This window comes from Urtica dioica, chromosome 1 (assembly GCF_054948205.1).
Source record: "Urtica dioica subsp. dioica isolate 48M chromosome 1, U.dioica_male_clone48M_v1_H2, whole genome shotgun sequence".
In the NCBI taxonomy this organism is placed as follows: Eukaryota; Viridiplantae; Streptophyta; class Magnoliopsida; order Rosales; family Urticaceae; genus Urtica; species Urtica dioica.
This window is the reverse complement of record NC_142756.1, coordinates 52,339,145-52,364,434: the sequence shown is the minus strand read 5'-3', so window position 1 is coordinate 52,364,434 and position 25,290 is coordinate 52,339,145. Positions and strand designations below refer to the sequence as shown.

Here is a 25,290-nt window from a genome sequence, read left to right as displayed (position 1 = left end):
CACCTGAAGAGTTATCAGGTGCGATAATGTCGCACCTGATTATTAGGGTTTTGTTTAAAAACCCAGGTCGACTCTTCTTCTCAGTAGCCGCTGAAACAAAGTTTTAAACTCGTTTTTCTCTCCCCCTCTCTGCTAATTTCTCTTCTCCGGTTGTAAACTCAGTAGCCGACTCCACATCCATCTCCTCCATATCCCTCTCTTCTCCGACTCTTCCTTTGGCTGAGAACACTTCGCCGACCACCACAAGCGCCCGTCTCAGGTTACTCTGCCTCAGCCGGCCACCGGACCACCACAAGCTACCGCTCCGACATCCTCAGTCATCGGACCACCAGGTTATCTCTCTCTCTCTCTCTCTCTCTCTCTCTCTCTCTCTCTCTCTTTCACTCTATCTCTGGCTCTCTCTTTCTCTCACTAATTTTCTATGTTTCATCAGCCGGAGCTCCGCCACCGTCTCCGCCGTCGCTGCTCCATCTCCGACAACGCCTCAGCCACTGGACCTCACCGTCTCCGCCGTCCCCTGCTCAATCTCCGACGCGCGACGCAAGGTTAGTCTGATTTTTTTCCCTGTTTCATAAGTATTGTGTATATATATATATATATGTTTTGTATTAATATGGTATATTTGTGTAATAATATATGTATATATGTGTATGTTTAGTTTAGATATATTTGTGTTTAGTTTAGATATATATGTGTATGTTTAGTTTAGATATATTTGTGTTTAGTTTACATACATTTGTGTAATAATATATGTATAAATAATTTATATATTGTGTTAAGTAGTTTTAATTAGATTAGATAAGATTTAATGTGTAACTTAATTAGTATTAATTTGATAATTTTACAGGTTTAGTGATTTGGTTAAGTTTAATAATTCTATTATTTTAGGTTAAAAGTTTAAAATGATTGTAAATTAATTAGGTTAAAATTAAGTTTTAATTGTTTTTTGACATGTTTTGATATATAGTTTGTGACATTTTTAAATTTTTTGCTTTTAATTAATTTAGATTAATTGTAAGTAAATTATTACCTAGAAATTGTAATTACTTTAATAATTACATTTATGTTGCTTAGTTTATAATTAGTTAATTAATTTGTTATTCGTTTGTGTAGTTGATTTAACATGTAATGAAATTGTAATTTAAATAAGAAAAATAGTTTTGTGACATGCTTTGATAGTTTGTGACATGTTTTGATAGTTTGTGATATTTTGTTTATTTCGATTTTTCATTTATAAATGTTGTGATCAAACAACAGACGTTCGGTTTAGGGCTGAGCTAATTTATAGGATAGTTCTGCATGGTTTGTGTATGTTTTTAAATAATTTTGCAGGTTTTTGGTTTGTCAGTATAATAGGGGAAACTCTGCCGAAATTTCGGTAGAGTTTCGAATTAATTAGTTTAAAAACTCCCAATTTTCAATCCGAGCTCAAAATAACATAGAATTCATAATCTCTCTTTCATTTTGTTCTTCGTCGTCCTTTATCAATAACTCTTCCAAACTTTCATTTCTCGCTCTCATTCAGCGAAATGTCCAATCCAAGTAGAGATTGGATCACGGAGAATAATCGGGTGACATTGCAGTACAAAACCAGTGTTAACGAGTTTATTCGCGCTGCAAGAAGATTCCCTAACGAAAAAGCCAAATATCGGTGTCCTTGCAAACCTTGCAACAACGTGAGATGGCACGACATCGGGGTTGTTAGGAATCATTTGCTGAACAAGGGGTTTACCCCAGGCTACACAAAATGGTATCATCACGGCGAGCTTGAGCGTGTCGTCCTTCCTCATGAAGAAGATTCCATCGGAGGAACAGATCAGAGAGGAATAGGAGGATTGCACGGTGCCGTGGAGGATATCAGGGATAACAAGGATTTCGACGATGCTACGGAGCCGACCCAAAGCGAGGTGTGTGCAGAGGAGCAAGTGGAAGACCTCTTCGCCGAGTTGGAAGCAGAATTGTACCCTGGATGCAAAGAGTTTTCTTCTTTGTCCTTCTTAGTTTCGTTGATGCACCTCAAAGTCACGAACCATTGGACGAACAAGTCGTTCACAGAACTTTTGCAACTCTTGAAGAAGTCTCATCCAGCTGGTAATCGAATTCCGGAGAAGCATTACGAGGCAAAGGCGAAGCTGAAGCGTTTTGGCATGGGATACGAGATGATCGATGCGTGTATTAACGACTGTGTCCTATTTCGAAAAGATCTCACGGAAGTCGACGTGTGCCCAGTATGCAACGAGAGCAGATGGAAGCCAACTGGGAAAATGATACCGCAAAAGATTTTGCGATATTTTCCCCTGAAAGATCGATTGAAGCGGTTGTACGCGTCTCGACACACGTCGCTTCTGATGCAGTGGCACGAAAGAGATCGCGTCAGAGAAGTTGGTGTTCTACGACATCCTGCAGATGGTACGACTTGGAAAAACCTGGACGAGAGATACCCAGGCTTTGCTGCAGAGCCTCGAAACGTGCGGCTTGGACTAGCTGCGGATGGATTCAATCCGTTCGGAGAAATGAGTTTATCGTACAGCATGTGGCATGTGGTACTAACTTCGTACAACTTGCCGCCTTGGTTGTGCATGAAGAAAGAGTACTTGATGCTGACGCTTTTGATCCCGGGGCCTCACTCACCAGGAAATGACATGGACGTGTTCTTGCAGCCAATTGTCGAAGAGCTGAAAGAACTGTGGGAGACCGGATTCCGCGTTCGAGATGGCGCCAACGATGAAGTGTTTCGATTGTGTGCCGCGCTACTCTGGACGATTAACGATTTTCCAGCTCGATCCTATTTATCGGGATGGAGTGGCCAAGGGTATCTCGCTTGCCCGACGTGCAACCTTGACACGCCGTATTTGAAAGTCAGAAACAGGATCGTCTACTACGACACAGATAAGGCGAGGTTTGATTTGATGGACTTGGGCATCAAGACCGCTCTCCACTTGAAAAAACAAGGGGATTCGTGGTACAAACCGCGAGCATCGTACACCTTAACCCTTGATCAGAGGCAGCGATTTACCGAGTTCCTCCAATCTGTCAAATTCCCAGATGGGGTCGCTGGGAATTTGAAGAAAAATGTGACTACTGATGGAAAGCTCACAGGTTTGAAGTCGTACAATTGCCACGTGATCTTGCAGAGGTTGTTGGCTGTTGGTATTCGTCCTTTTGTGCCAAAAGAAATACATCAGACGATCTCTGAGCTTTGCAACTTTTTTAAGCTGATAAGCTCGAGAACCTTGAGAGTAGAAGATCTTGAAAATGCGCAAGAGTCTATCATCGAGATCTTGTGTAAGATTGAGATGATATTTCCACCAGCTTTTTTCACGATCATGATTCACGTGGCGATTCATCTACCAGAGGAAGCGTTGTATGGCGGCCCGGTGCATATGCGGTGGATGTATCCATTTGAGAGATACCTTGGGACGTTAAAACATTTTGTCAAAAATAGAGCTAGACCAGAAGGCTCTATTGCGGAAGCTTATGTTGTAGAAGAAGCTCTGACGTTCGTTGCAAGGTATCTTGAAGATAAAAAAAAGTGTAGATGAAGTTCAAGTGCGAGAGCTCTCTGTTTTTCGATCCGAGATGTGTGTGCCTTATGGGAGGATGAAACCGATAGTATTAGACGATGAACAGAAAGAGAACGCGGAGTGGTACATCTATACCAACTGTCTTGAAGTGGATCCATATTTGACGTAAGTTATCGTTGGGAATCTGTTTCAATTCATTCTTTTTATATATTTCTATTGAAGTAATGTTTTTAATAACAGCGAGCATTTGGATCTCTTGAGCGAATCTGGAGTTCGCGATATTGAAGCGGAGCATAGAAAGAGGTTCAAAATTTGGTTTGAGAAGAAGGTAATAATACAATATCAATGCAATTTTTTGATAAATGCACAAGTGCTAATCAATGCTTTCTTTCGTAATCAGATTTTTGATATGAAAGCTAGTGGTTCTGACGTGTCTGACGAGCTCTATTCGCTTTCTATCGGTTCCCTTCAAGTCGCCTATCAATATCCGAGCTGCTTTGTAAATGGTGTGAAGTTCATCACTCGTCGTCGCGATGATCAACGAGTCACTCAAAATAGCGGTGTATGTGTACTTGTGGATGATTTCACTTACTATGGTCGAATGGAAGACGTCATCGTCGTGAACTATAGGCATAACTGTAGTGTTGTATTGTTCAAATGCATTTGGTACGGTGACAAGTATCATGCAAACCGACTGGTGCACACCGATAAGACTACTGGAGAAACGAGTGCTTATACTGCGAAACAGTGGTTTAAAGAGGAGCCGTGCGTACTCGCGACTCAAGTCAAACAAGTTTTTTACATCGACGATCTTGTTAAAGGCGGCGACTGGGAAATCGTCCAGGAATGCAATCATCGAGGGATTTGGGACATTCCTGAAGTTGACCCCTCCAACTCAGCCTCGATCCCGTTGACTATAGAGTTGTCAAACCTCGAGCGTTTGAATCATCGACACGAAACCGATGAAGCTGAGTTAGTGACTCTCGTTGACGATGATGAAGAAGACAATGATGAAAATGAGAGACGGGTCGTTTTTGAGGGAGAAGATGTTGATGTCGATATAGAAGATGATATTAACATTATAGGCATAGATGACGATGAATGAGTAATATCTTTTTTGTATGTTTATTTACTATATAATGTAACCACGGTTTTCCTCCGCCATATGTGAGGTTTGTTAATAATAAAATCCGTGGTGCCGTCCACGTTTTTTTTTTAAACAGAAAACTAATATTTATTTACTAATATTGTTCACATCATACAGGATGTCAGATGCAGGTGGAGATGAGTCTCCGCTACACCGTTCAGGAGCAGGTGGAGATGAGTCTCCGCTAGAGACACCGGGATCCCAAGGTCCTAAGAAAACAAGGGGACCAACAACCGGCTCTACTTCGGCAAAAGCAGCGCTTGGGGTACCCGATGCGAAAGTTGTTAGGTATAACCCAATCAACCAAACCTTCTACCAGGACGTAAGGAAAACAATAAAAAAGGTAGGAGTATTCAACAACCGCGTTGGCGCTTTGGTGAAAGTCCATATCCCGGTCACACTTCGTGATTGGAACGAAGTGACGCCCCAGATGTTGGGCAATATTCTAAGCGCACTTCATTCCGAGTACACTTTCGTGTACAAGGATGATGAGACTGAGGAGCTGCTTCCGGCGGATTGCTATCGTCATCAGATTGACCAAACTATCATTCGCGATGCAAAGCGAATGAGGCGCAACCAAAAGTCTAGATTATCAGGGACTTTCTTAGGCAAATGTTGTGGGCAAATGAATATCGCCAAGAAAGAAATCCCAAAAGGATATCAAAAAGACGATTGGGAGAAGGTGATAGAGGAGTTCGCAACTGACGATTGGAAGGTAATGTATAATTCAAAAAAATTATGTTATCTTCTATGAAATCGAATTATAACGCAATTTAATATGTGCAGAAAAAGTCTACTCGCAACAGAGACAATTCAAAGAACAAGAAAACGAAGTCCACACAAGGGTCGATTTCTTTTTTGGCTCATCGAGATTTGAACGTAAGTTTATTCTAATTTTGTAATATTTTTTTTGCAATAAATACATTACTCATATTTTCATAAGAACTGCAGAGTATGGAAGATGGGACTTTGGCCTCGGCGTTAAACACGTGGGAGAAAAATCATCAAGATGATCAAGGCAATTGGACGACAGCTTGGGCGCAACAAGCATTTGTAAGTTACTTGTGTTAATTACTTAATAATCAAGTTTCGATAATCTTAATAATTTTTTTAACATATGTTTGAAGGCGCGAATTATGACTCAAGTCGAGGATATGCAGCGACAAGCAGCGGAGTCAGGCCAAACGTTTGACATAGACCAGGCGGAGCAGTACGCGATGGATACTGTTCTCGGGCAACGTCGAGATTGGTATGTCGGGATAGGTCCCTCGATCCCGAGATCCTCGTATCTCTTGGCTCAGGCTCAGGACGACAACTCGTCCTCAAGTTCTTCATCGAAGCGCGTTCCAGATCCAGTGGTTAGCGAACTACAAGCAGCGTTGGCCGCACAACAGGCTGCAATGGAAGAGATGAGGCGTGAGCAACGAGCTCAGATGGAGGCGTTTCATCGACAGTTCTTTGCCTACACACAGCAACATCCGTCTCCCATGCAGACATCCCCCGCGATGCTGCACCCTGGGACGACGCCGCCATCAGCTTCAATGCCGAATGTTCAGACGCCGCCATCCGCTTCAATGCCAAATGTTCAGACGCCGCCATCCGCTTCAATGCCAAATGCTGATCAGACGCCAGGTTCGGTAGAATTTCAGCGACATCGTTCGAGCGGCAGCGCACCAGGCCGCCAAGGCGCACGAGGAAGATCTGGCGGAAGAGGAGGCCGTGCATTCCAGAATTGGCAGACTTCGAGTGAAAAAGGGAAACAAAAAGAATAGATTGTAATTTTTTTAATTTATTGAACGTAAATTATCAAATTTTATGAATTTAATATTAGAATTTCTATTAAATTATTTATATAATTATTCTAATTAATATTATTCAAATTATTTATTAAATTTAACAAAAAAATTATTTAATTAATTTTTAAATAATTTTTGAATAATAATTTTTAAATAATTAATAGGCTGATTCTATTAGAATCAGAATTTAAAAAAAAAAACTGCAGACAATCAGATGCGACTAGTCGCATCTGATACCTTCGCGGGAAAAGTATCAGATGCTACTAGTCGCATCTGATTGTACTGTAACTCGCCAAAATATTAGGCGGAGAATTACTATCAGATGCGACTAGTCGCATCTGATACGTTTTGCGCGAAGGTATCAAATGCGACTAGTCGCATCTGATACTATAATTCCCGCTTTAATATCTTATTTTGGAGGATATTTAAGTGCGGCGTTTGGTGCGACTAGTCGCACCTGATAGTAATGACTTTCAGGTGCAACAAGTCGCATCTGATATCATCAGGTGCGGACTTTCAGATGCGACTTTGTCGCATCTCGCACCTGTTGCTATCAATTGTACTAGTGGTTGTGAATGAGGTGAGGTATTTATAGGAGGAGGATTAACTTCAAAAGGTAGTTTCCTCTTTTCCATAGGATATCACATATTCATGAGCAAATATTTGCTTCCCCTTACCTTATGTCACACGTCCAAGCTTCCTTCTAGAAGGCCTTGGATTTGTTTCCTCATTTGTTTGCTTCACTCTTGGCCGCCCAATATGCTTTCCTTTTAGAGGAAATTTGTTTCCCCTTTTTTCTTTCGGCAAGTATCTTCATACATAAATGCACAAAATAAACTCTATTTTCCTCTCTTGTATGGACGGTTTGAAGCTTCTAGAAGTAGCTTCTAGATGTTTCTTTATTTGTTCATGACAACATAAGAAAAGCCCATTAAGAATTTTCACATAAAATTCCATGAAATGAAATTAATCATCAAAGTCCAAAAATTTATTTATGGCCGAGTGACGTAATCTCATTGTCATCATATGACAATGTCAAAAAACTTATTTATTGACATTCATACCATCCTATGTCCAAAAGGACCAAATTACCCTTTAGACAATTTTCGTAAAACTTGTCTAGTTCTTGTTTTGACTTAGCTTCTAGTTTAACTAATCCTACTCTAATGACTTGTGGTAGTGACCTCATGGATCCAAATGAATAAAGCTTGAGCTAGCATACATGGACTCAAAAAGTCACAAACCTTTTCCAAGTTTAGCTTAATGTCAACTGTCTCCACTAAAGAGTTGACACTGAGAATCTCTCAGTTCAAATGAATTTATTTTCTACTCAAGAATTCAACTTAATTGTGATGAGTGGATCCATTGAATATTATCTATGTTTACCCTTCATGAATATCATCAGCTAGTCGGGATTTACAAAATTACCATTTTACCATTCTAGCTGTTATTTTCTAACCTCCTTTGTCGCTTGTGAATAAGTTAGAAACAATGTATTGGCGATGAGCTAACAAGTCACATTGATTCATCCAGAATCATCACGATTCAATTTGGACCCTTGCCAGTTCATTTATTCACATTCCAAGGAACAAAGCATGAGGTGATATACATTGCATTTCAGCAATCTTGTACATGAATTCCATATCTCTAAGATCTTCACAAAGTTACTCATGACACCTTCATAACTTATTACTTCACCAATAGATCCTGTTTAGAATCACATAGTGAGTCCGAACTCTGACTTTCTCAAATGAGAATACGTAAGCTATGAAATGACATGTCTAATTTCAGGATTGAGGTAAGCACGATTCGATTCATAGGTAGTGACTTTGAGACAAAAGTGGTTAAATGGTTTGTTCTTATTCTGTCTCTAAAAGTGCACTGGTCAATTCAGTACCTTCAGAAGATACCTAGAAGAACTATAGAGTCTCCAACTCTCAATGTCCCATAACCAGACATCATAGATTCTCCTAAAAATCATACTAGGATCAATAGCCCTTTGACCCTCAAATTGCGAACATACTATTTTAAGCAAATCATGAAGAATTTGTTCATGCAAATCTATATTTGACTCTTCATTTGTTGTTAGGTTCTTTTAAGGACTAAGACTTTAGTTTATCATAAAGCTACAAACTGACAAGGAGTAATGAATGAACGTTTCAACTTTTATTAATGATTCAACAGTTACCAGCAAGAGTCTTCGTGAGACTATATTACATCAAATGTGCATAAATAAAGAAAGACTACTACTCTTCTTGTGGGCACCATTGAAAACAAACTCCCTCTTGACACAAAGAAGATGTGAGTAGTCCTTCATGCCTAATACCTCCCGATGGTGGTCAAAGAGTTCGCTACGGCCTTGGTGAATGGATCTTCCAGATTTTCCACCGTTGAGATCTTCTTCACCTCCACGTCTCCGCGATGCACGATATCTCGAATCAAATGTTATTTCCTCTCAATATGTTTAGACCGCTTATGGCTTCGAGGTTCCTTTGAGTTAGCGACAGCCCCACTGTTTCACAATAAAGGGTCATCGGCTTGTCGACGTTTGGAACGACTTCCAAATACTTAAGGAATTTTCTAAGCGATACAGCCTCCTTGGATACTTCACAAGAAGCAACATATTCCGCTTCCATTGTGGAGTTAGCAATGCAAGATTGCTTAATACCTTTCCACACAAGAGCTCCACCATTAAGGATGAACACAGATCCTGAAGTTGATTTCTTGGAATCCTTATCCGCTTGAAAATCGGAGTCGATATATCCCTTCATAGTCAGGTATGTACCTGAATATGTAAGCATCAAGTTCCTAGTTCTCCAAAGACACTTAAGAACATGCTTAACAACAATCTAGTTATCGGGTCCAGGGTTAGATTGAAAACGGCTAACTACACCAACTGCAAAGCGTAGCATACATGAGACGTCCTACGGCTGAGGCGTAAGGAATTTTTCTCATGTCCTCAATCACTTGTGCAGTCTTGGGAGACTGGTCCTTAGAGAGTGAGACTCCATGCCTAAAAAGTTTTTGGCCCTTCTTGGAGTCTTGCATCGAGAAGTGATCCATCACCTTATCAATATAAGATGCTTGAGAGCGACAAAGTCCGGTTCTTCCAATCTCGAAAGATTTGGATCCCCAGAATGTACGCGGCTTTTCCTAGATCTTTTATATCGAATTGCTTTGCAAGCCAGATCTTAACCTCATATAACTTACCAACATCATTAACTATGAGTAATATATCATCGACATACAGTACCAGAGACACAACTTTGCCTTCGTGTATTAACTTGTAAACAGATGGCTCATCTATTGACTGCTCAAAGCCGAAGCTCTTCACAATTTCATCGAATCTAATATTCGATGACCTAGACGCTTACTTTAATCCATAAATGGACTTAAGCAACTCACAAACCTTGGTCTCTTGACCTTCATCCATGAAACCGTATGGTTGAGCCATATAAATGCGCTTGTCAAGATTGCCATTAAGCATTGTGACTGGCGAGAAGGTTTCTTCATAGTTAATCGCTTCTTTTTGGGTGTAACCCTTAATCACTAGTCGTGCTTTGAATGTCTCGACATTCCAATCCAGACCCCTTTTCTTCTTGTATATCCACTTACACCCTACGGGTTCAATCCATTCGGGAAGGTCTACAAGTTTACAGACTTTGTTGACATACATCGAGTGCATTTCAACTTTCATGGCGTAAAGCCAACAGTTTGATTTAGAACCAGCCATTGCATGGTCGTAGTAAGCAGGGTCATCCATGTCAGAGACGGTTACGAGAGTATCTCCGTAAGACATGTACCTATTAGGATTTAGTAGGTTATGATGAGTTAGGTTGTGTTTCAGTTGGGGTAAGAAGAGTTCTTACAGATGAGGTAGAAGCATCCTCACCCAAAAATTTTCTTCAAGCACAATTTTGCTTCTAGGTTTTACATCTTTCATGAAGTCCTCCTCAAGGAAACAAACGTTCGTGCTAACGAAAGTCTTGTCGTCATCGGGACTATAGAATGTGAAACCTTTGATTTCCTTTGGATATCCCATAAACAGGCACAATTCTGACCTACTAGCCAACTTGCTAGTCTTTTGCCTTAGCACATGTGCAGGGCAACCCCAAATTCGGATGTGGCCTAGATTTACTTTACGGTCAGTCCATCGTTCATAAGGAGTACCAGGAATCGTTTTAGACGGAACTTGGTTCAGAATGTAAGCTGCTGTTTTGAGGGCATATCCCCAAAAGGAAAGAGGAGTGATGAGTAACTCATCATTGATCTAACCATCTCCATTAGAGTTCGGTTCCTTCTCTCTAACACTCCGTTTTGTTGAGATGTGCCAGGTGCTATAAGCTGAGAAGCGATACCTTCTTCTTTAAGAAAGTCATCGAACTATCCAAACATATACTCACCACCTCGATCAGATCGAAGGGTTTTGATATGTTTGCCAATTTGTTATTCCACTAAAGCCCGAAAGACCTTAAATACATTAAAGGTCTCAGATTTGTGTTTGAGCAAATAGACAAAACCGTATCTTGAGTAATCGTCGGTGAAGGTAACGAAGTATTCGTATCCTCTCTGTGCCCGTGTACTGAGCGCACCACATACATCAGAATGTACAAGTTCCAGCATTTCAGTGGATCTTCGACCCTTATCTGAGAAAGATCACTTAGTCATATTTCCTTCTATACAAGATTCATAAGTATGTAATTAACCTATTGCAGAGGCTTGGAGTGGACCGTCCCTCACAAGTCTCTTAATGCTATCTAGACTGATATGACCCAGTCTTAAGGGCCATAGATATGGTTATTTTAATAGATCGGAGGAATCAGAAAGTTTGATCCTCTTTAGCTGCCTAACTAGATCGTTATATATTTCAGTGTCTAAACGCGAAGGTTGTGTGGGATAAATGTAAAAAAGAGCATTCTTCATACATGTATCAGTGACAAAAGAGTTATCAGGAAAAGAAATTCTAATCCCATTCTTCATAAACTTCAAATAATAATCTTGTTCACGAAGGCGAGCAACAGATATTATGTTTTTCCTAAATGAAGGAACATAATAAACATTATTCAAATTTAAAGTGCGGTCTTCAAAAAATAGCGTCACGGATCCCACAACCTTCGCAGACACTATGTTGGAATAGATCTAGGATTAACAAAAGGTTAACGCTTCTTCAAGCGGCAGAATATAAAAAACTATTATGAGCATAGAAGTTTACTAACCTTTCTTGAAGCTTGAACTTTGAGAAGCTTTTGGAAAGTTGCAACGCTCGTCTCCCTCGCAGCACGTCTCTCTTTCTTTCCTTGACACCTCGAGCAACCACGAAAGTTTCTATCACTAAATCACTCGAAATAAAAGGAATTAGTGAGTGGACACTTTTAAACACTACGACTTAAGAACGAGTCTTGAAGTCGCAGAGCTAAACTCTAGGCCAAATGAGGATCTAGGTGCTAAAATAATAAAACGAAATTGACTAGAGAGAGAGAGAGGAGAGGGGCAGCCAAGTTCTAGAGAGAAAGTCTCTCAAATCTCTTAAACTTGGATGAATGAAATGTGTGGAATGAGGCTCCTATTTATAGGAGAGGTCTCACCTTCAATAAGGTAGTTTCCTCTTCTATAGAATATCACATATTCATGAGCAAAAATCCCTTATTTCCCATTCCATTTGGTCGGCCAAGGCAGCCTTCTAGAGGCTTGGATTTGTTTCCTTTTTTGTTCCTTGCCTTGCTTCTTTCTCAACTTGGGCGCCTACCTCATTTCCCTTAGAGGAAATTTGTTTCCTCTTTTTCTTTTGGCAAGTATCTTTATACATTTATGCACAAAATATTCTCTCTTTCTCTTGGGTATGTTGGGCGCCTATTACACTCTAGAAAGGCCTTCTAGAAGCTTTTCCATTTGTTCATGACAACATGGAAAAGGCCCATTAAGAATTTTCAATAAAATTCTTATGAAATGAAATTAATTCACAAGTCCCAATTATTTTAATATGGCCGAGTGACATTAACTCATCAAATGAACTTGTCAAAAAATTTATTGACATTCATTTCATCCTATGTCTCAAAAGACAAAAATACCCTTTTGACAATTTTCGTTCTTGTTTTGACTTAGCTTCCAGTTTAACTATTCCTACTCGATGTGATTCGTGACAGTGACCTCATGGATCCAAATGAACAAATCTTGAGCTAAAATACTTGGACTCAAAAGTTCACAAACCTTTTCCAAGTTTAGCTTAATGTCAACTGACTCCACTAAAGAGTTGACCCTGAAAATCTCTCGGTTCAAATGAATTTTTTCTCTACTCAAGAATTCAACCTAATTGTAATGAGTGGATCCACAGAATATTATCAGTGCTTACCCTTCATGAATATCATAAGCTAGTCGGGATTTACAAAATTACCATTTTACCCTTCTAGCTGTTATTTCCTCAACTCCTTTGTCGCTTGTGAATAAGTTAGAAACAATGTATTGACGAGGAGCTAACAAGTCACACTGTTTCATCCAAAAGAGTCAAGACTCAATTTGGACACTGGCCAGTTCATTTATTCACACTCCAAGGAAAAAAGCATGAGGTGATATACATTGCATTTCAGCAATCTTGTACATGAATTCCATATCTATGAGAACTTCACAAAGTTACTCATGACATTATCACCACTTAGTACTTCACCAATAGGCCTTGTCCGGAATCACATAGTGAGTCCGAACTCTGACTTTCTCAAATGAGAATACTAAGGTGTGAAATGACATGTCTCATTTCAGGATTAAGGTAAGCACGATGCAATTCATACGTAGTGACTTCGAGACATAAGAGGTTAAATGGTTTGTTCTTATCTTGTCTCTAGAAGTGCACTGGTCAATTCAGTACCTTCGGAAGATACCTAGAAGAACTATAGAGTCTCCAACTCTCAATGCCTCATAACCAGACATCATAGATTCTTCTAACAATCGTACTGAGGTCAATAGTCCTTTGACCCTTAGATTGCGAATATATCGTTTTAAGCAAACTACGAAGAGTTTGTTCATGCAAATCTACATTTTTCTTTTCGTAAGTTGTTTAGTTTGTTTATGGACTAAAGACTAATGTTTTATCATAAAGCTTCAAACAGACACGGAAGAATGAATGAACGTTTCAACTTTTTATTAATGAATAAGCAATTACAAGCAAGAGTCTTCATGAGACTTTATTACATCAAACGTACAATATAAAGATTACAACTCTTCTTGTGGTCACCATTAACAACAGTTGAATCACTCGTCTCCCCACGTAGCTCGCATTTTTTCGTTCTTCGGGAATTTGAGTAACCACGAAAGTTTCTATCACATGAATCACTCGAGAGAAGAAGGATTTAGTGTGTGGGCACTTTTAAACACGACGACTCAAGAACAAGTCTTAGAGTAGAAGAGCTAAAACACAAAGCTAGGTAAAATGTGGACCTAGGTGCCAAAAAAAACCGAGCAACTAGAGAGAGAAGGAGAGGAATTTCGGCTATCTAGAGAGAGAGAGAGAGCTCGAAAATTTGGGATGAGAAACAACGAAAATGAGAGCTCTATTTATAGGAGAATGATTACCTTCAAAAGGTAGTTTCCTCTTTTCTATAGAATATCACATAGTCATGAGTAAATATTTGCTCCCCCTTCCTCATCTCACACGTCCAAGACATCTTCTAGAAGGCTTTGGATTTGTTTCCTCTTTTGTTTGCTCTCTTTCCTTGGCCGCCCAAACCATTTCCTTGTAGAGGAAATTTGTTTTCTCTTTTTCTTTTGGCAAATATCTTCATACATCAATGCACAAAATAAATCTCTTTCTCTCCTCTTGCATGGACGGTTTGGAGCTACTAGAGGGGCTTCTAGATGTTTCTTCATTTGTTCATCACAACATAAGAAAATCCCATCACGAATTTTCAAGTAAAATTCCATGAAATGAAATTAATCCTCAAGTCCCAATGCATCATTATAGCCGAGTGAATCAAATTAATTGTCATCATATGACAATGTCAAAAAACTTATTTATTGACATTCATACCATCCAATGTCCAAAAAGATAAAAATACCCTTTTGACAATTTTCGTAAAACTTGTCTCGTTCTTGTTTTGACTTAGCTTCTAGTTTAACTAATCCTACTCTAATGACTTGTGGTAGTGACCTCATGGATCCAAATGAATAAAGCTTGAGCTAGCATACATGGACTCAAAAAGTCACAAACCTTTTCCAAGTTTAGCTTAATGTCAGCTGACTCCACTAAAGAGTTGACACTGAGAATCTCTCGGTTCAAATGAATTTATTTTCTACTCAACAATTCAACTTAATTATGATGAGTGGATCCACTGAATATTATCTATGTTTAACCTTCATGAATATCATCAACTATTTGGGATTTAAAAAATTACCATTTTACCCTTCTAGCTTTTATTTCCTCAACTCCTTTTTCGCTTGTGAATAAGTTAGAAACAATGTATTGACGAGGAGCTAACAAGTCACATTGATTCATCTAAAAGAGTCATGACTCAATTTGGACAATGGCCAGTTCATTTATTCACATTCCAATGAACAAAGCATGAGGTGATATACATTGCATTTCAGCAATGTTGTACATGAATTCCATATCTATGAGATTTTCACAAAGTTACTCATGACGTCTTCATAACTTAGTATTTCACCAATATGTCATGTCTATATCACATAATGAATCTAGAACTATGACTTTCTCAAATGAGAATACGTAAGCTATGAAATGACATGTCTCATTTCAGGATTGAGGTAAGCACGATGCGATTCATACGTAGTGACTTCGAGACAAAAGAGGTTAAATGGTTCGTTCTTATTCTGTCTCTAGAAGTGTACTGGTCAATTCAGTACCTCAGAAGATACCTTGAAGAACTATAGAGTCTCCAACTCTCAATGTCTCATAACCAGACATCATATATTCTCCTAAAAATCATACTGGGATCAATAGCATTTTGACCCTCAAATTGCGAACATACTATTTTAAGCAAATCATGAAGAGTTTGTTCATGCAAATCTATATTTGACTCTTCATTTGTTGTTAGGTTTTTTTAAGGACTAAGACTTTAGTTTATCCTAAAGCTTCAAACAGACAAGGAAGAATGAATGAACGTTTCAACGTTTATTAATAATTTAACAGTTACAAGCAAGTGTCTTCGTGAGACTTTATTACATCAAATGTACATAAATAAAGAAAGACTACTACTCTTCTTGCGGGCACCATTGACAACAAACTCCCACTTGACTCAAAGATGATGTAAGTAGTCCTTCATGCCTAATCCCACCCGATGCTGGTAGAGGACCTTGTTCGCTAGGGCCTTGGTTAATGGATCTGCCAGGTTGTCCACCGTTGATCTCTTCTTCACCTCCACGTCTCTGCACTGGACGATCTCTCGAATCAAATGGTATTTCCCCTCAATATGTTTAGAGCGTTTATCGTTTCGATGTTCCTTTGAGTTAGCGACAGCCCCACTGTTATCACAATTAAGGGTCATGTGCTCGTCGACGTTTGGAATGACTTCCAAATACTTAAGGAATTTTCTAAGCCATACATCCTCCTTGGATGCTTCACAAGCAGCCACATATTCTGCTTCCATTGTGGAGTCAGCAATGCAAGATTTCTTAATACTCCTCCACACAACAGCTCCACCATTAAATATGAACAAAGATCCTGAAGTGGATTTCCTGGTGTCCTTATGCGCTTGAAAATCAGAGTCGGTATATCATGTCATAATCAGGTCAGTATCTGAATATGTAAGCATCAAGTTCCTAGTTCTCTGAAGATACTTAAGAACATGCTTAACAGCAATCAAGTGCCCGGGTCCAGGGTTAGATTGAAAACGGCTAACTACGCCAACTGCAAAGCAGATATCTGGCTTAGTGCAAAGCATAGCATACATGAGACTTCCTGCGGCTGAGGCGAAAGGAATTATTCACATGTCCACAATCTCTTGTGCAGTCTTGGAAGACTAGTCCTTAGAGAGTGAGACTTCATGCCTAAAGGGTGTTTGGCCCATCTTGTAGTCTTGCATCGAGAAGCGATCCATCACCTTATCAATATAAGATGCTTGAGAGAGCAACAAAGTCCGGTTCTTCCGATCTCGACCGATTTGGATCCCCACAATGTACGCGGCTTCTCCTAGATCCTTACCAACATCATTACCTATGAGTAATATATCATTGACATCTAGATACTTAGGAGTCTCACTCTCTAAGGACCAGTCTCCCAAGACTGCACAAGAGATCGAGGACATGTGAATAATTCCTTTCGCCTCAGCCGCAGGAAGTCTCATGTATGCTATGCTTTGCACTAAGCCAGATATCTGCTTTGCAGTTGGCGTAGTTAGCCGTTTTCAATCTAACCCTGGACCCGGGCACTTGATTGCTGTTAAGCATGTTCTTAAGTATCTTCGAAGAACTAGGAACTTGATGCTTACATATTCATGTACTGACCTGACTATGACGGAATATACCGAATCTGATTTTCAAGCGGATAAGGACACCAAGAAATCCACTTCAGGATCTTTGTTCATCTTTAATGGTGGATCTGTTCTGTGGAGGAAAATCAAGCAATCTTGCATCGCTGACTCCACAATGGACGCAGATATGTGGCTGCTTGTGAAACATCCAAGGAGGCTGTATGGCTTAGAAAATTCCTCAAGTATTTAGAAGTCGTTCCAAACGTCGACGAGCCCATGACCATTTATTGTGATAACAGTGGGGCTGTCGCTAACTCAAAGGAACCTCGAAGCCATAAACTCTCGAAGTATATTGAGAGGAAATACCGTTTGATTCGAGAGATCGTGCAGCGCGGAGATGTGGAGGTGAAGAAGATCTCAACGGTGGACAACTTGGCAGATCCATTCATCAATGCCCTAGCCAACAAGGTCTTCGACCAGCATCGGGATGGATTAGGCATGAAGGACTACTCACATCTTCTTTTAGTCAAGTGAGAGTTTGTTGTCAATGGTGCCTACAAGAAGAGTAGTAGTCTTTACTTATGTACATTTGATATAATTAAGTCTCAGAAGACTCTTGCTTATGTACAAAAGTAGTATTTACTTATGTACATTTAAAGGGTAATTTGGTTCTTTTGGACATGGGATGGTATGAATGTCAATAAATAAGTTTTTTGACATTGTCGATTATGTCAATCGGCCATAATGAGATTTTGGGCCTTGAGAATTAATTTCATTTCATGGAATTTCATGTGAAAATTCTTAATGGGCTTTTCTTATGTTGTCATGAACAAATAAAGAAACATCTAGAAGCTCCAAACCGTCCATACAAGAGAGGGAAATAGAGTTTATTTTGTGCATTGATGTATGAAGATACTTGCCAAAAGAAAAAAGGAAACAAATTTCCTCTAGAAGGAAATAAGTCACACGGCCAAGGAGAGAAGCAAGACAAATGAGAAAAAAATTCAAGGGTTTCTAGAAGCATGTTAGACGTTAAAGCAAGGGGAGAAGAGGAAATAAGATTTTCTCATGAATATGTTATATTCTATAGAAAATAGGAAACTACCTTTTGAAGGTAATCCTCCTCCTATAAATACTCCACCTCATTCACAATTCACAACACACAATTTTAGAGATTTAGAGCTTCTCCCTCTAGACTTGTTGGCCGCCTCTCTCTCTCTCTCTCAAACCCTTCTTGTTCTTTTGTTTTGGCACCTAGGTCCTCATTATACCTATAATTTGTTTTAGCTCTTCGGCTCCAAGACTTGTTCTTGAGTCATCGTGTTTAAAAGTTCCCACACACTAAATCCTAACCACACTCAAAGACTCTAGTGGTAGAAACTTTCGTGGTTGCTCAACAGGTTCAAGAAGACTAGTGGGAGAGGCGTGCTGCATGCGGAGACAAACGTTTCAACCTTCCGAAGGCTTCTCGACGTTCAAGCTCTATTCGAGGTTGGTACCGAGTAAAAACTAAATGTAGTTTTAAAATTTTAAAATTATATGCTCATGCGCTTTATAGAAATATTTTATATTCCGCCGCTTGCTAGAAACGATAAAACTTTTCTTAATCCTAGATCTATTCCAACAGAAAGCCGCCGTCCTTATAGGAGATTCAAATATCTGCTCGAGATAACCACTCCCTGAAGACTCGCAGATGTAAAGCCAGTCAACCCGGACGATCCATAACCACTCCTCGTATGAACAAGTATTCAAACGACAGCTGTCTCGAACGTAGTAGTGAGTTTCAACTGGCATACGATATGTCACTCGTAACCAAGAGCTCGCGCCTCGTCTCTAGTACTATAAATATAAAATAATGAAGTCTATATCGGACACGTTACTTTATTCCCATTTTTACTCTACGATCTTGCAATCCTTGCCTTCCCATTCAAATCTTTGTACTACTTCGAGCGATTATAATAAAAGCACCCCGAGCTTATTTTATTCCTGCCTTAATTTGGTCTTGCAACGGAGAATTGAGGCCCATTTACAAATCAAAATCGACCCATTTAATTTTTCATATTGTCGTGACTGCTTTGGTGTGATTTCTCACATCAACATTAAGTACAAAAATACCCTAAATTGAAATATCTTTTTTTTCCTTGTATTTGATTTTGTTATTTACTTAATAGTCACAAAAGCAAACTTAGAGATCATTTTTCATTTGTTATGTGCAGTTAAAATTTTTTTGGAAAATTTGAAAATCTAAAGGAAAAAATAAAACTGTTTTGAAAATTTTTGAAAATTCGTTTGAAGATTTATTGACATTTTGTCTTTCTATTGACATGAATATCAATAAATCTTCAAACGATAATTCTGAAAAAATCTTTGAAGATTTATTGACATCGTTGTCAATAAATTTTATGCATGTTAATAAATCTTCAACATGCCAAATTCTTTGAAGATTTATTGACATCCAAAAAATTTATTGACATCGATGTCAATAAATCTTCAAAGAATTTTCCAGAATTGTTTGAAGATTTATTGACATCCAAAAAATTTATTGACATCGATGTCAATAAATCTTCAAAGAATTTTCCAGAATTGTTTGAAGATTTATTGATATTGATGTCAATAAATCTTCGAACGAATTTCTAGATTCTTAAAATTAATATATATATATATATATTTATATATATTTATATATATATATATATATATATATTCAGATTTCCCAAATTATTAGATATATACGAAGCTTTGGAGGGAGTGGAATCATGAAATACGTCGATGTGGATATAAATCTCTCTCTCTCTCTCTCTCTCTCTCTCTCTCTCTCTCCACGTCAATTCCTCTTCTTCTCCATAATGATTTCTTCTTCTTCTTCTTCTTCTTCTTCTTCTTCTTCTTCTTCTTCTTCTTCTTCTTATTTTGTTCTTCTCCACCCAAAATGACAAAGAAACACCAAAACTCAAACCCAAAGGCTAAAGTTAATTAAAGCCATGACAAATAAATCTAAATCATCTCTGATAAATGGAGAGAGGCTCGAAACGAGATTGATTTCATGTGTAGTTGTTGATTTTCGTTTGGTTTGCTTGAATATTTTTTTTCCCAGATTTTCCAAGTTTACCAAAAAAAGTATCATAATGTCGACAGTCTCAATAAATTATTTAGATTATTGACGATCATTTGAATAAATTAGATAGACGAAATATAAAATAAAAATGATATTTTATTGAGGGTAGTTTTGTACTAACAAATATAAGAAAATTATACTTTTAGATTAATTTTGACATATTAAATTTTGGTCCAAAAATATTGAGGAGGTATTAATTTAGGAGTAATCCATTTTTTTTTATATTTGGAATCGCAATTGTTTCCTTGCTAAGGTTTGATCCCCGATCATCAGAATTTTACTTGGAACGATTTTTAACGAGAAAATATGTATTTTATCTTCATTAAGTGTATAAAATAAACATTATTATGTTTTAATCGTTTTCTAGAATTCGTCATTTTGTTTTAAAAACTTGGATCACAATGCATGGCCAAATTGCCAAAAAAAAAAAACAGGATTAATAACAGGCTCAAAGTCGGGGGTACGTCAAAGTCAATACAACTCCCTATAAGCTCTGAATAATGGGTTGAAGGTCGATTACCGGCCCAATCAACGCATTTACGTGAACCCACTGCTATTTTTTTGCCTTTATTATTTTATTATTCTTTTTTATATATATATATATATATATATATATATTTGTTACGACGTTATCTACACATTGATTCCGGAGAAAAAAAAATCTAACGATATCACCAGCCTTTACCAATAAGACACAAGTAGTCTATATACTCCAGCAAATACAGCTCCAAGTAGAAACAACAGAAGCAGATTTCCCAACGCATGTTTCTCTGGGGCAGGTAAGTTGTTTTAGCAAATGAAGTGAGGACAAACACGGTGAGTGAGATAGCCGGTCGTAATTAGGCCTCAAAACGAGGTAAGCAATATTTATCCACCCCTGGCCTCCGCATCGAGCCTTAATGTAGAACGCCGGTACGAGACTCTAGATTATGTGTGAATACACATAAGTAAATTTGCGTACCCCATGTTATTGAGAATTGGGGTTTAGTTTAGACGGCTTTATCAGTTTTGGTTTAGTTGCTTAGAGTGTACGTTAGCTTCGTTAAACAGCTTTTTGTTTTTATGTTGTTTTACTTTTCTGCCCTTCATTAAATAGGTTAAACAAGGGCATTTTCTGTCTTTTCCTTTTATTGTAATCTGGGAATTATATATTGTAATCTTCCCTTCTTTTCAAATTAATGAAACAGTACTCTTTTCCGAGATTCCCTTGTTTCATCTCTTCTTCTCTCTGAGATATCGATCGTGAAATGGTATCAGAGCGAATTTTCGCTAATCGCTTCTGATCGAATCTCCATTGAAGTTTCTTTTCTTCTCCTTTCTCAATTTCCTGAATCGGCGTGCTCAATATGTCGTCCGAAGAAGCATTGACTGGAGATATGTCTGCGACTGGAATTAGGTCGCAAAAGGCTCCGATCGACGATGTGGTCGATCCTTTTTTCTTGCATCACACAGATTCACCAGGAATGATCTTGGTGACGCAGCAGATGAATGGAGAGAATTGCCACTCGTGGAGCAGATCGATGAAGATGGCGTTGTAGATCAAGAACAAGTTAGGGTTACAACAATACCGTCATCGCGTGGTTTCCTGGACAAGGAACAACAATACCGTCATCGCGTGGATCTTGAACTCGTGCACTAAGGAGATAGCTTCAAGCGTGGCTTTTGGAGATTCTGATGTGGAGATCTAGAAAGACCTACAAGAAAGGTATGAATAGAGCAATGGTCCAAGAATCTTCGAGCTCAGACACGAGATCATGAGCCTTGTTCAAGAGCAGATGAGTGTGGGCGTATACTACACCAAGCTCAAGATCCTCTGGGAAGAATTGAGCAACTACAAGTCTATCTGCAGTGGTTCTTGTGGAGGATCAAAAGAACTACTCAATTATATGTTGAGTGAGTACGTCATGAAGTTTATCACGGACTCAATGATTCCTTCAACACTACGTGGCCAGATCCTCCTCATGGATCCTCTACCACCTATCAACAAGGTCTTCTCTATGGTGTGCCAAGATGAGAAGCAGAGATCTGTCAGCCTAGACTCAATTGGTGGTCAAGATCAGTCCAATCCCATGGCGATGGCTGTGAATGACCAAAGGAAATCCAACAAGAAGGATCGGCCAATATGCACTCATTGCAAAATTGCTGGACACACTGTGGACAGGTGTTACAAACTTCATGGTTTTCCGATTGGTTACAAACCAAGGTCAAAGAATCAGGCAAACATGGCTGAGGGATTAGTCAACCATCAAGAAGGCAAATCAGAATCAGGCATTGCAGCTACAACAAGCTTGACCAATGATCAGATTCACTAGATCATCAACATACTTTCGACTCAACTCACGGCTCCAATAGCCTCTGAAGGTCATCATGATATCAACATGACATCCTTCCATGCAGGTTCTTGTTGTTTTAACAACATTTCAGGTTGTACTTCTAATTCTAGAAACATATGGATTTTAGACTCAGGAGCCACTCGGCATATATGTGCTCATAAATCTCTTTTCAAGAATCTGAAGGCTTTACAACATTCTACTGTAACCTTACCTAATCATACGGTGATACCTATGTTTTTTAGTGGTGACATATGTGTCAATGAGAGTCTAGTGATCAAAGATGTTCTTCTAGTTTCTGATTTCAAGTTTAATTTGATGTCAGTTCATGCTTTGACACTAGACTCATCCATTGTGGTATCTTTCTCACATGATTCCTTTATAATACAGGATGTCTTGACCAAGAAGATGATTGGCAGGGATAATAGCGTCAATGGCCTATATGTGCTCACAAATGGATCAACCTCTACAGTCAATTTGATCAGAGCTCGCACATGGCATAACATGCTTGGTCACCTTTCCTTGAAAAGATTGGAAATCTTAAAGAATAAGTTGTCTTACTCTTCTTGTGATAAAAACACACCCTGCTATATTTGTCCTCTTGCCAAGCAACGAAGACTTCCTTTTCATAGTCAAAATCATCTATCTGATAAGATTTTTGACCTTGTTCACTGTGATGTTTGGGGACCCTATTATGTACCCTCATACACAGGTTTTAGATACTTCCTTACCTTGGTTGATGATTGTAGTAGGTTTTGCTGGGTTTTCCTCATGAGAAATAAGAATGATGTTCACAATATTATTCCTCATTTTTGTGCCTTAGTGACTAATCAATTTTCATGTTTCATTAAACATTTCAGATCTGATAATGCAAAGGAATTAGTTTTTACTAATTTTTTTCAAAACTGGGAGTGTTGCATCAGTTTTCCTGTGTTGAAACCCCTCAACAAAACTCTGTTGTTGAAAGGAAACATCAACATTTATTGAATGTTGCTAGATACCTCTATTTTCAATCACAAATTCCTATTGCATATTGGACTGAATGCATTATGACTGTTGTGTATCTTATAAACCGCACTCCTACTCCTCTTTTACGTAACAAGTGTCCTTATGAGATTTTGTATCAAAAGGATGTGGATTATGGCTTTATGAGGGTGTTTGGATGTCTTTCTTTTGCATCTACCTTGCAGGGACACATAACTAAGTTCATGCCACGAGCATGCAAGTGTGTTATGATTGGCTATCCACAAGGAGTCAAGGGATATAAACTCGTAGATTTGAATACCTATGAGGTCTTCAACTCTAGAGATGTTGTTTTTCATGAAAATATATTTCTTTTCCAGGACACTCAGTCACATTTTAACTCTACAGATCCCTTTTCCTCACACTGTCCTTCCATTACCTAACCTTGATCTCACAGATGTTATACATAGTGATCACAATGATGAGACAGGTACATATCATTTGAGGGATCAACAACAAGCTGAGGATTTACCACATGGAAATGAGGAAGTTAGCCCTGCTACTAATCAAGACATCTCACTCACTCTTTCTATTCTTGTCAGGAGATCAGACAGGACAAGAGTAGCACCAACCAGACTAAAAGACTATCATTGCACAAGTACCAGGTGTAAAACTTCCTTCCCCACATCATATATCCCATGTTTGCAGTTATGATAGTTTATCTAGTTCCTTTCAAAACTATATTCTATCTGTTTCAAACCTGGTCTATAGTCGACCTACCACATGGAAAAAAATCCATTGGTTGCCGTTGGATCTATACAAACAAGTTCAACTCTGATGGATCCTTAGCTAGGCACAAAGCCCGACTGGTAGCAAAGGGTTATAACCAGAGAGAAGGGGTTGATTTCATTGACACCTTCTCTCATGTGGCTAAACTCACTACTGTTAAAGTCCTGCTTGCCTTATCTGCCACTCAAAATTGGTTTCTTGCACAATTGGATATAAACAATGCTTTTTCAAATGGTGAATTATTTGAAGAGGCTTATATGGACTTACCCTTGGGTTATGATAGTCAGGGAGAGCAATAAGTGAAGGCTCCTAAACGGGTTTGCAAGCTGCATAAGTCAATCTATGGACTCAAGCAAGCTTCACGGCAATGGAACATCACTTTTACACAGGCTATTCTTTCTTTTGGTTTTTCACAATCACATTCAGATTATTCTTTGTTTACTCATGGCAGTGGAAATAATTTTATAGCTATTCTTTTATATGTCGATGACATTATTATTGCTGGTCCTAATATGGTTGAAATTGGACATGTAAAGAAATTCTTACATTCCAAATTCAAGCTTTGTGATTTAGGTCCCCTAAAGTTTTTTCTTGGGATTGAAATTGCATGGTCTGCTTCTGGCATTGTCATTAGCCAGAGGCAATATGCTCTTCAATTACTTGAGGATTATGGCTTTTTAGATTCAAAACCTGTATCTACTCATATGTCTTCTAACGTGAAATTGTATTATGATACTGGGATTTCCTTGGCTGATAAGACTCATTATCGGAGCCTCATTGGTCGTTTGTTATATTTGAGCATCTCTCGTCCTGATATCACCTGCACTGTCAACATATTGAGTCAATTTCTACAATCACCTTGTGACATTCACTTACAGGCAGTGCATCGTCTTCTCAGGTACATCAAGGCTGCTCCAGGACAAGGCCTTTTCTTCTCAGCTCAATCTTCAACACATTTGAAAGGTTTCTCAGATGCTGACTGGGCAGCATGTTCAGACACAAGGCGATCAATCACTGGATTCTGCATGTTCATTGGCGACTCCTTAGTGGCATGGAAGTCGAAGAAGCAGCAAACAGTCTCAAGATCGTCGGCAGAGTCAGAATATCGGGCATTGGCATCTGCAACAAGTGAGCTGATTTGGTTGCAACAGCTGTTGAGTGACTTTCACATTGTTCAGTCAAGTCCTACAGTGTTGTTCTGCGACAATCAA

At 38.8% G+C, this 25,290-nt stretch overlaps 1 protein-coding gene across 1 annotated transcript; it reads left to right on the top strand.

The window, feature by feature from the left end:
• The first annotated feature begins 21,751 nt into the window (after positions 1–21,751).
• LOC149408076 (uncharacterized) lies at positions 21,752–22,309 on the top strand. The gene has a single exon (XM_089623711.1). It carries the CDS (start codon positions 21,752–21,754, stop codon positions 22,307–22,309), a length of 558 nt encoding a protein of 185 aa, XP_089479837.1.
• Positions 22,310–25,290: the final 2,981 nt, after the last annotated feature.

Excerpts from the sequence above, each read along its gene's own strand:
- LOC149408076 (XM_089623711.1), top strand. The coding sequence starts at position 21,752 with ATGAGCCTTGTTCAAGAGCAGATGAGTGTGGGCGTATACTACACCAAG.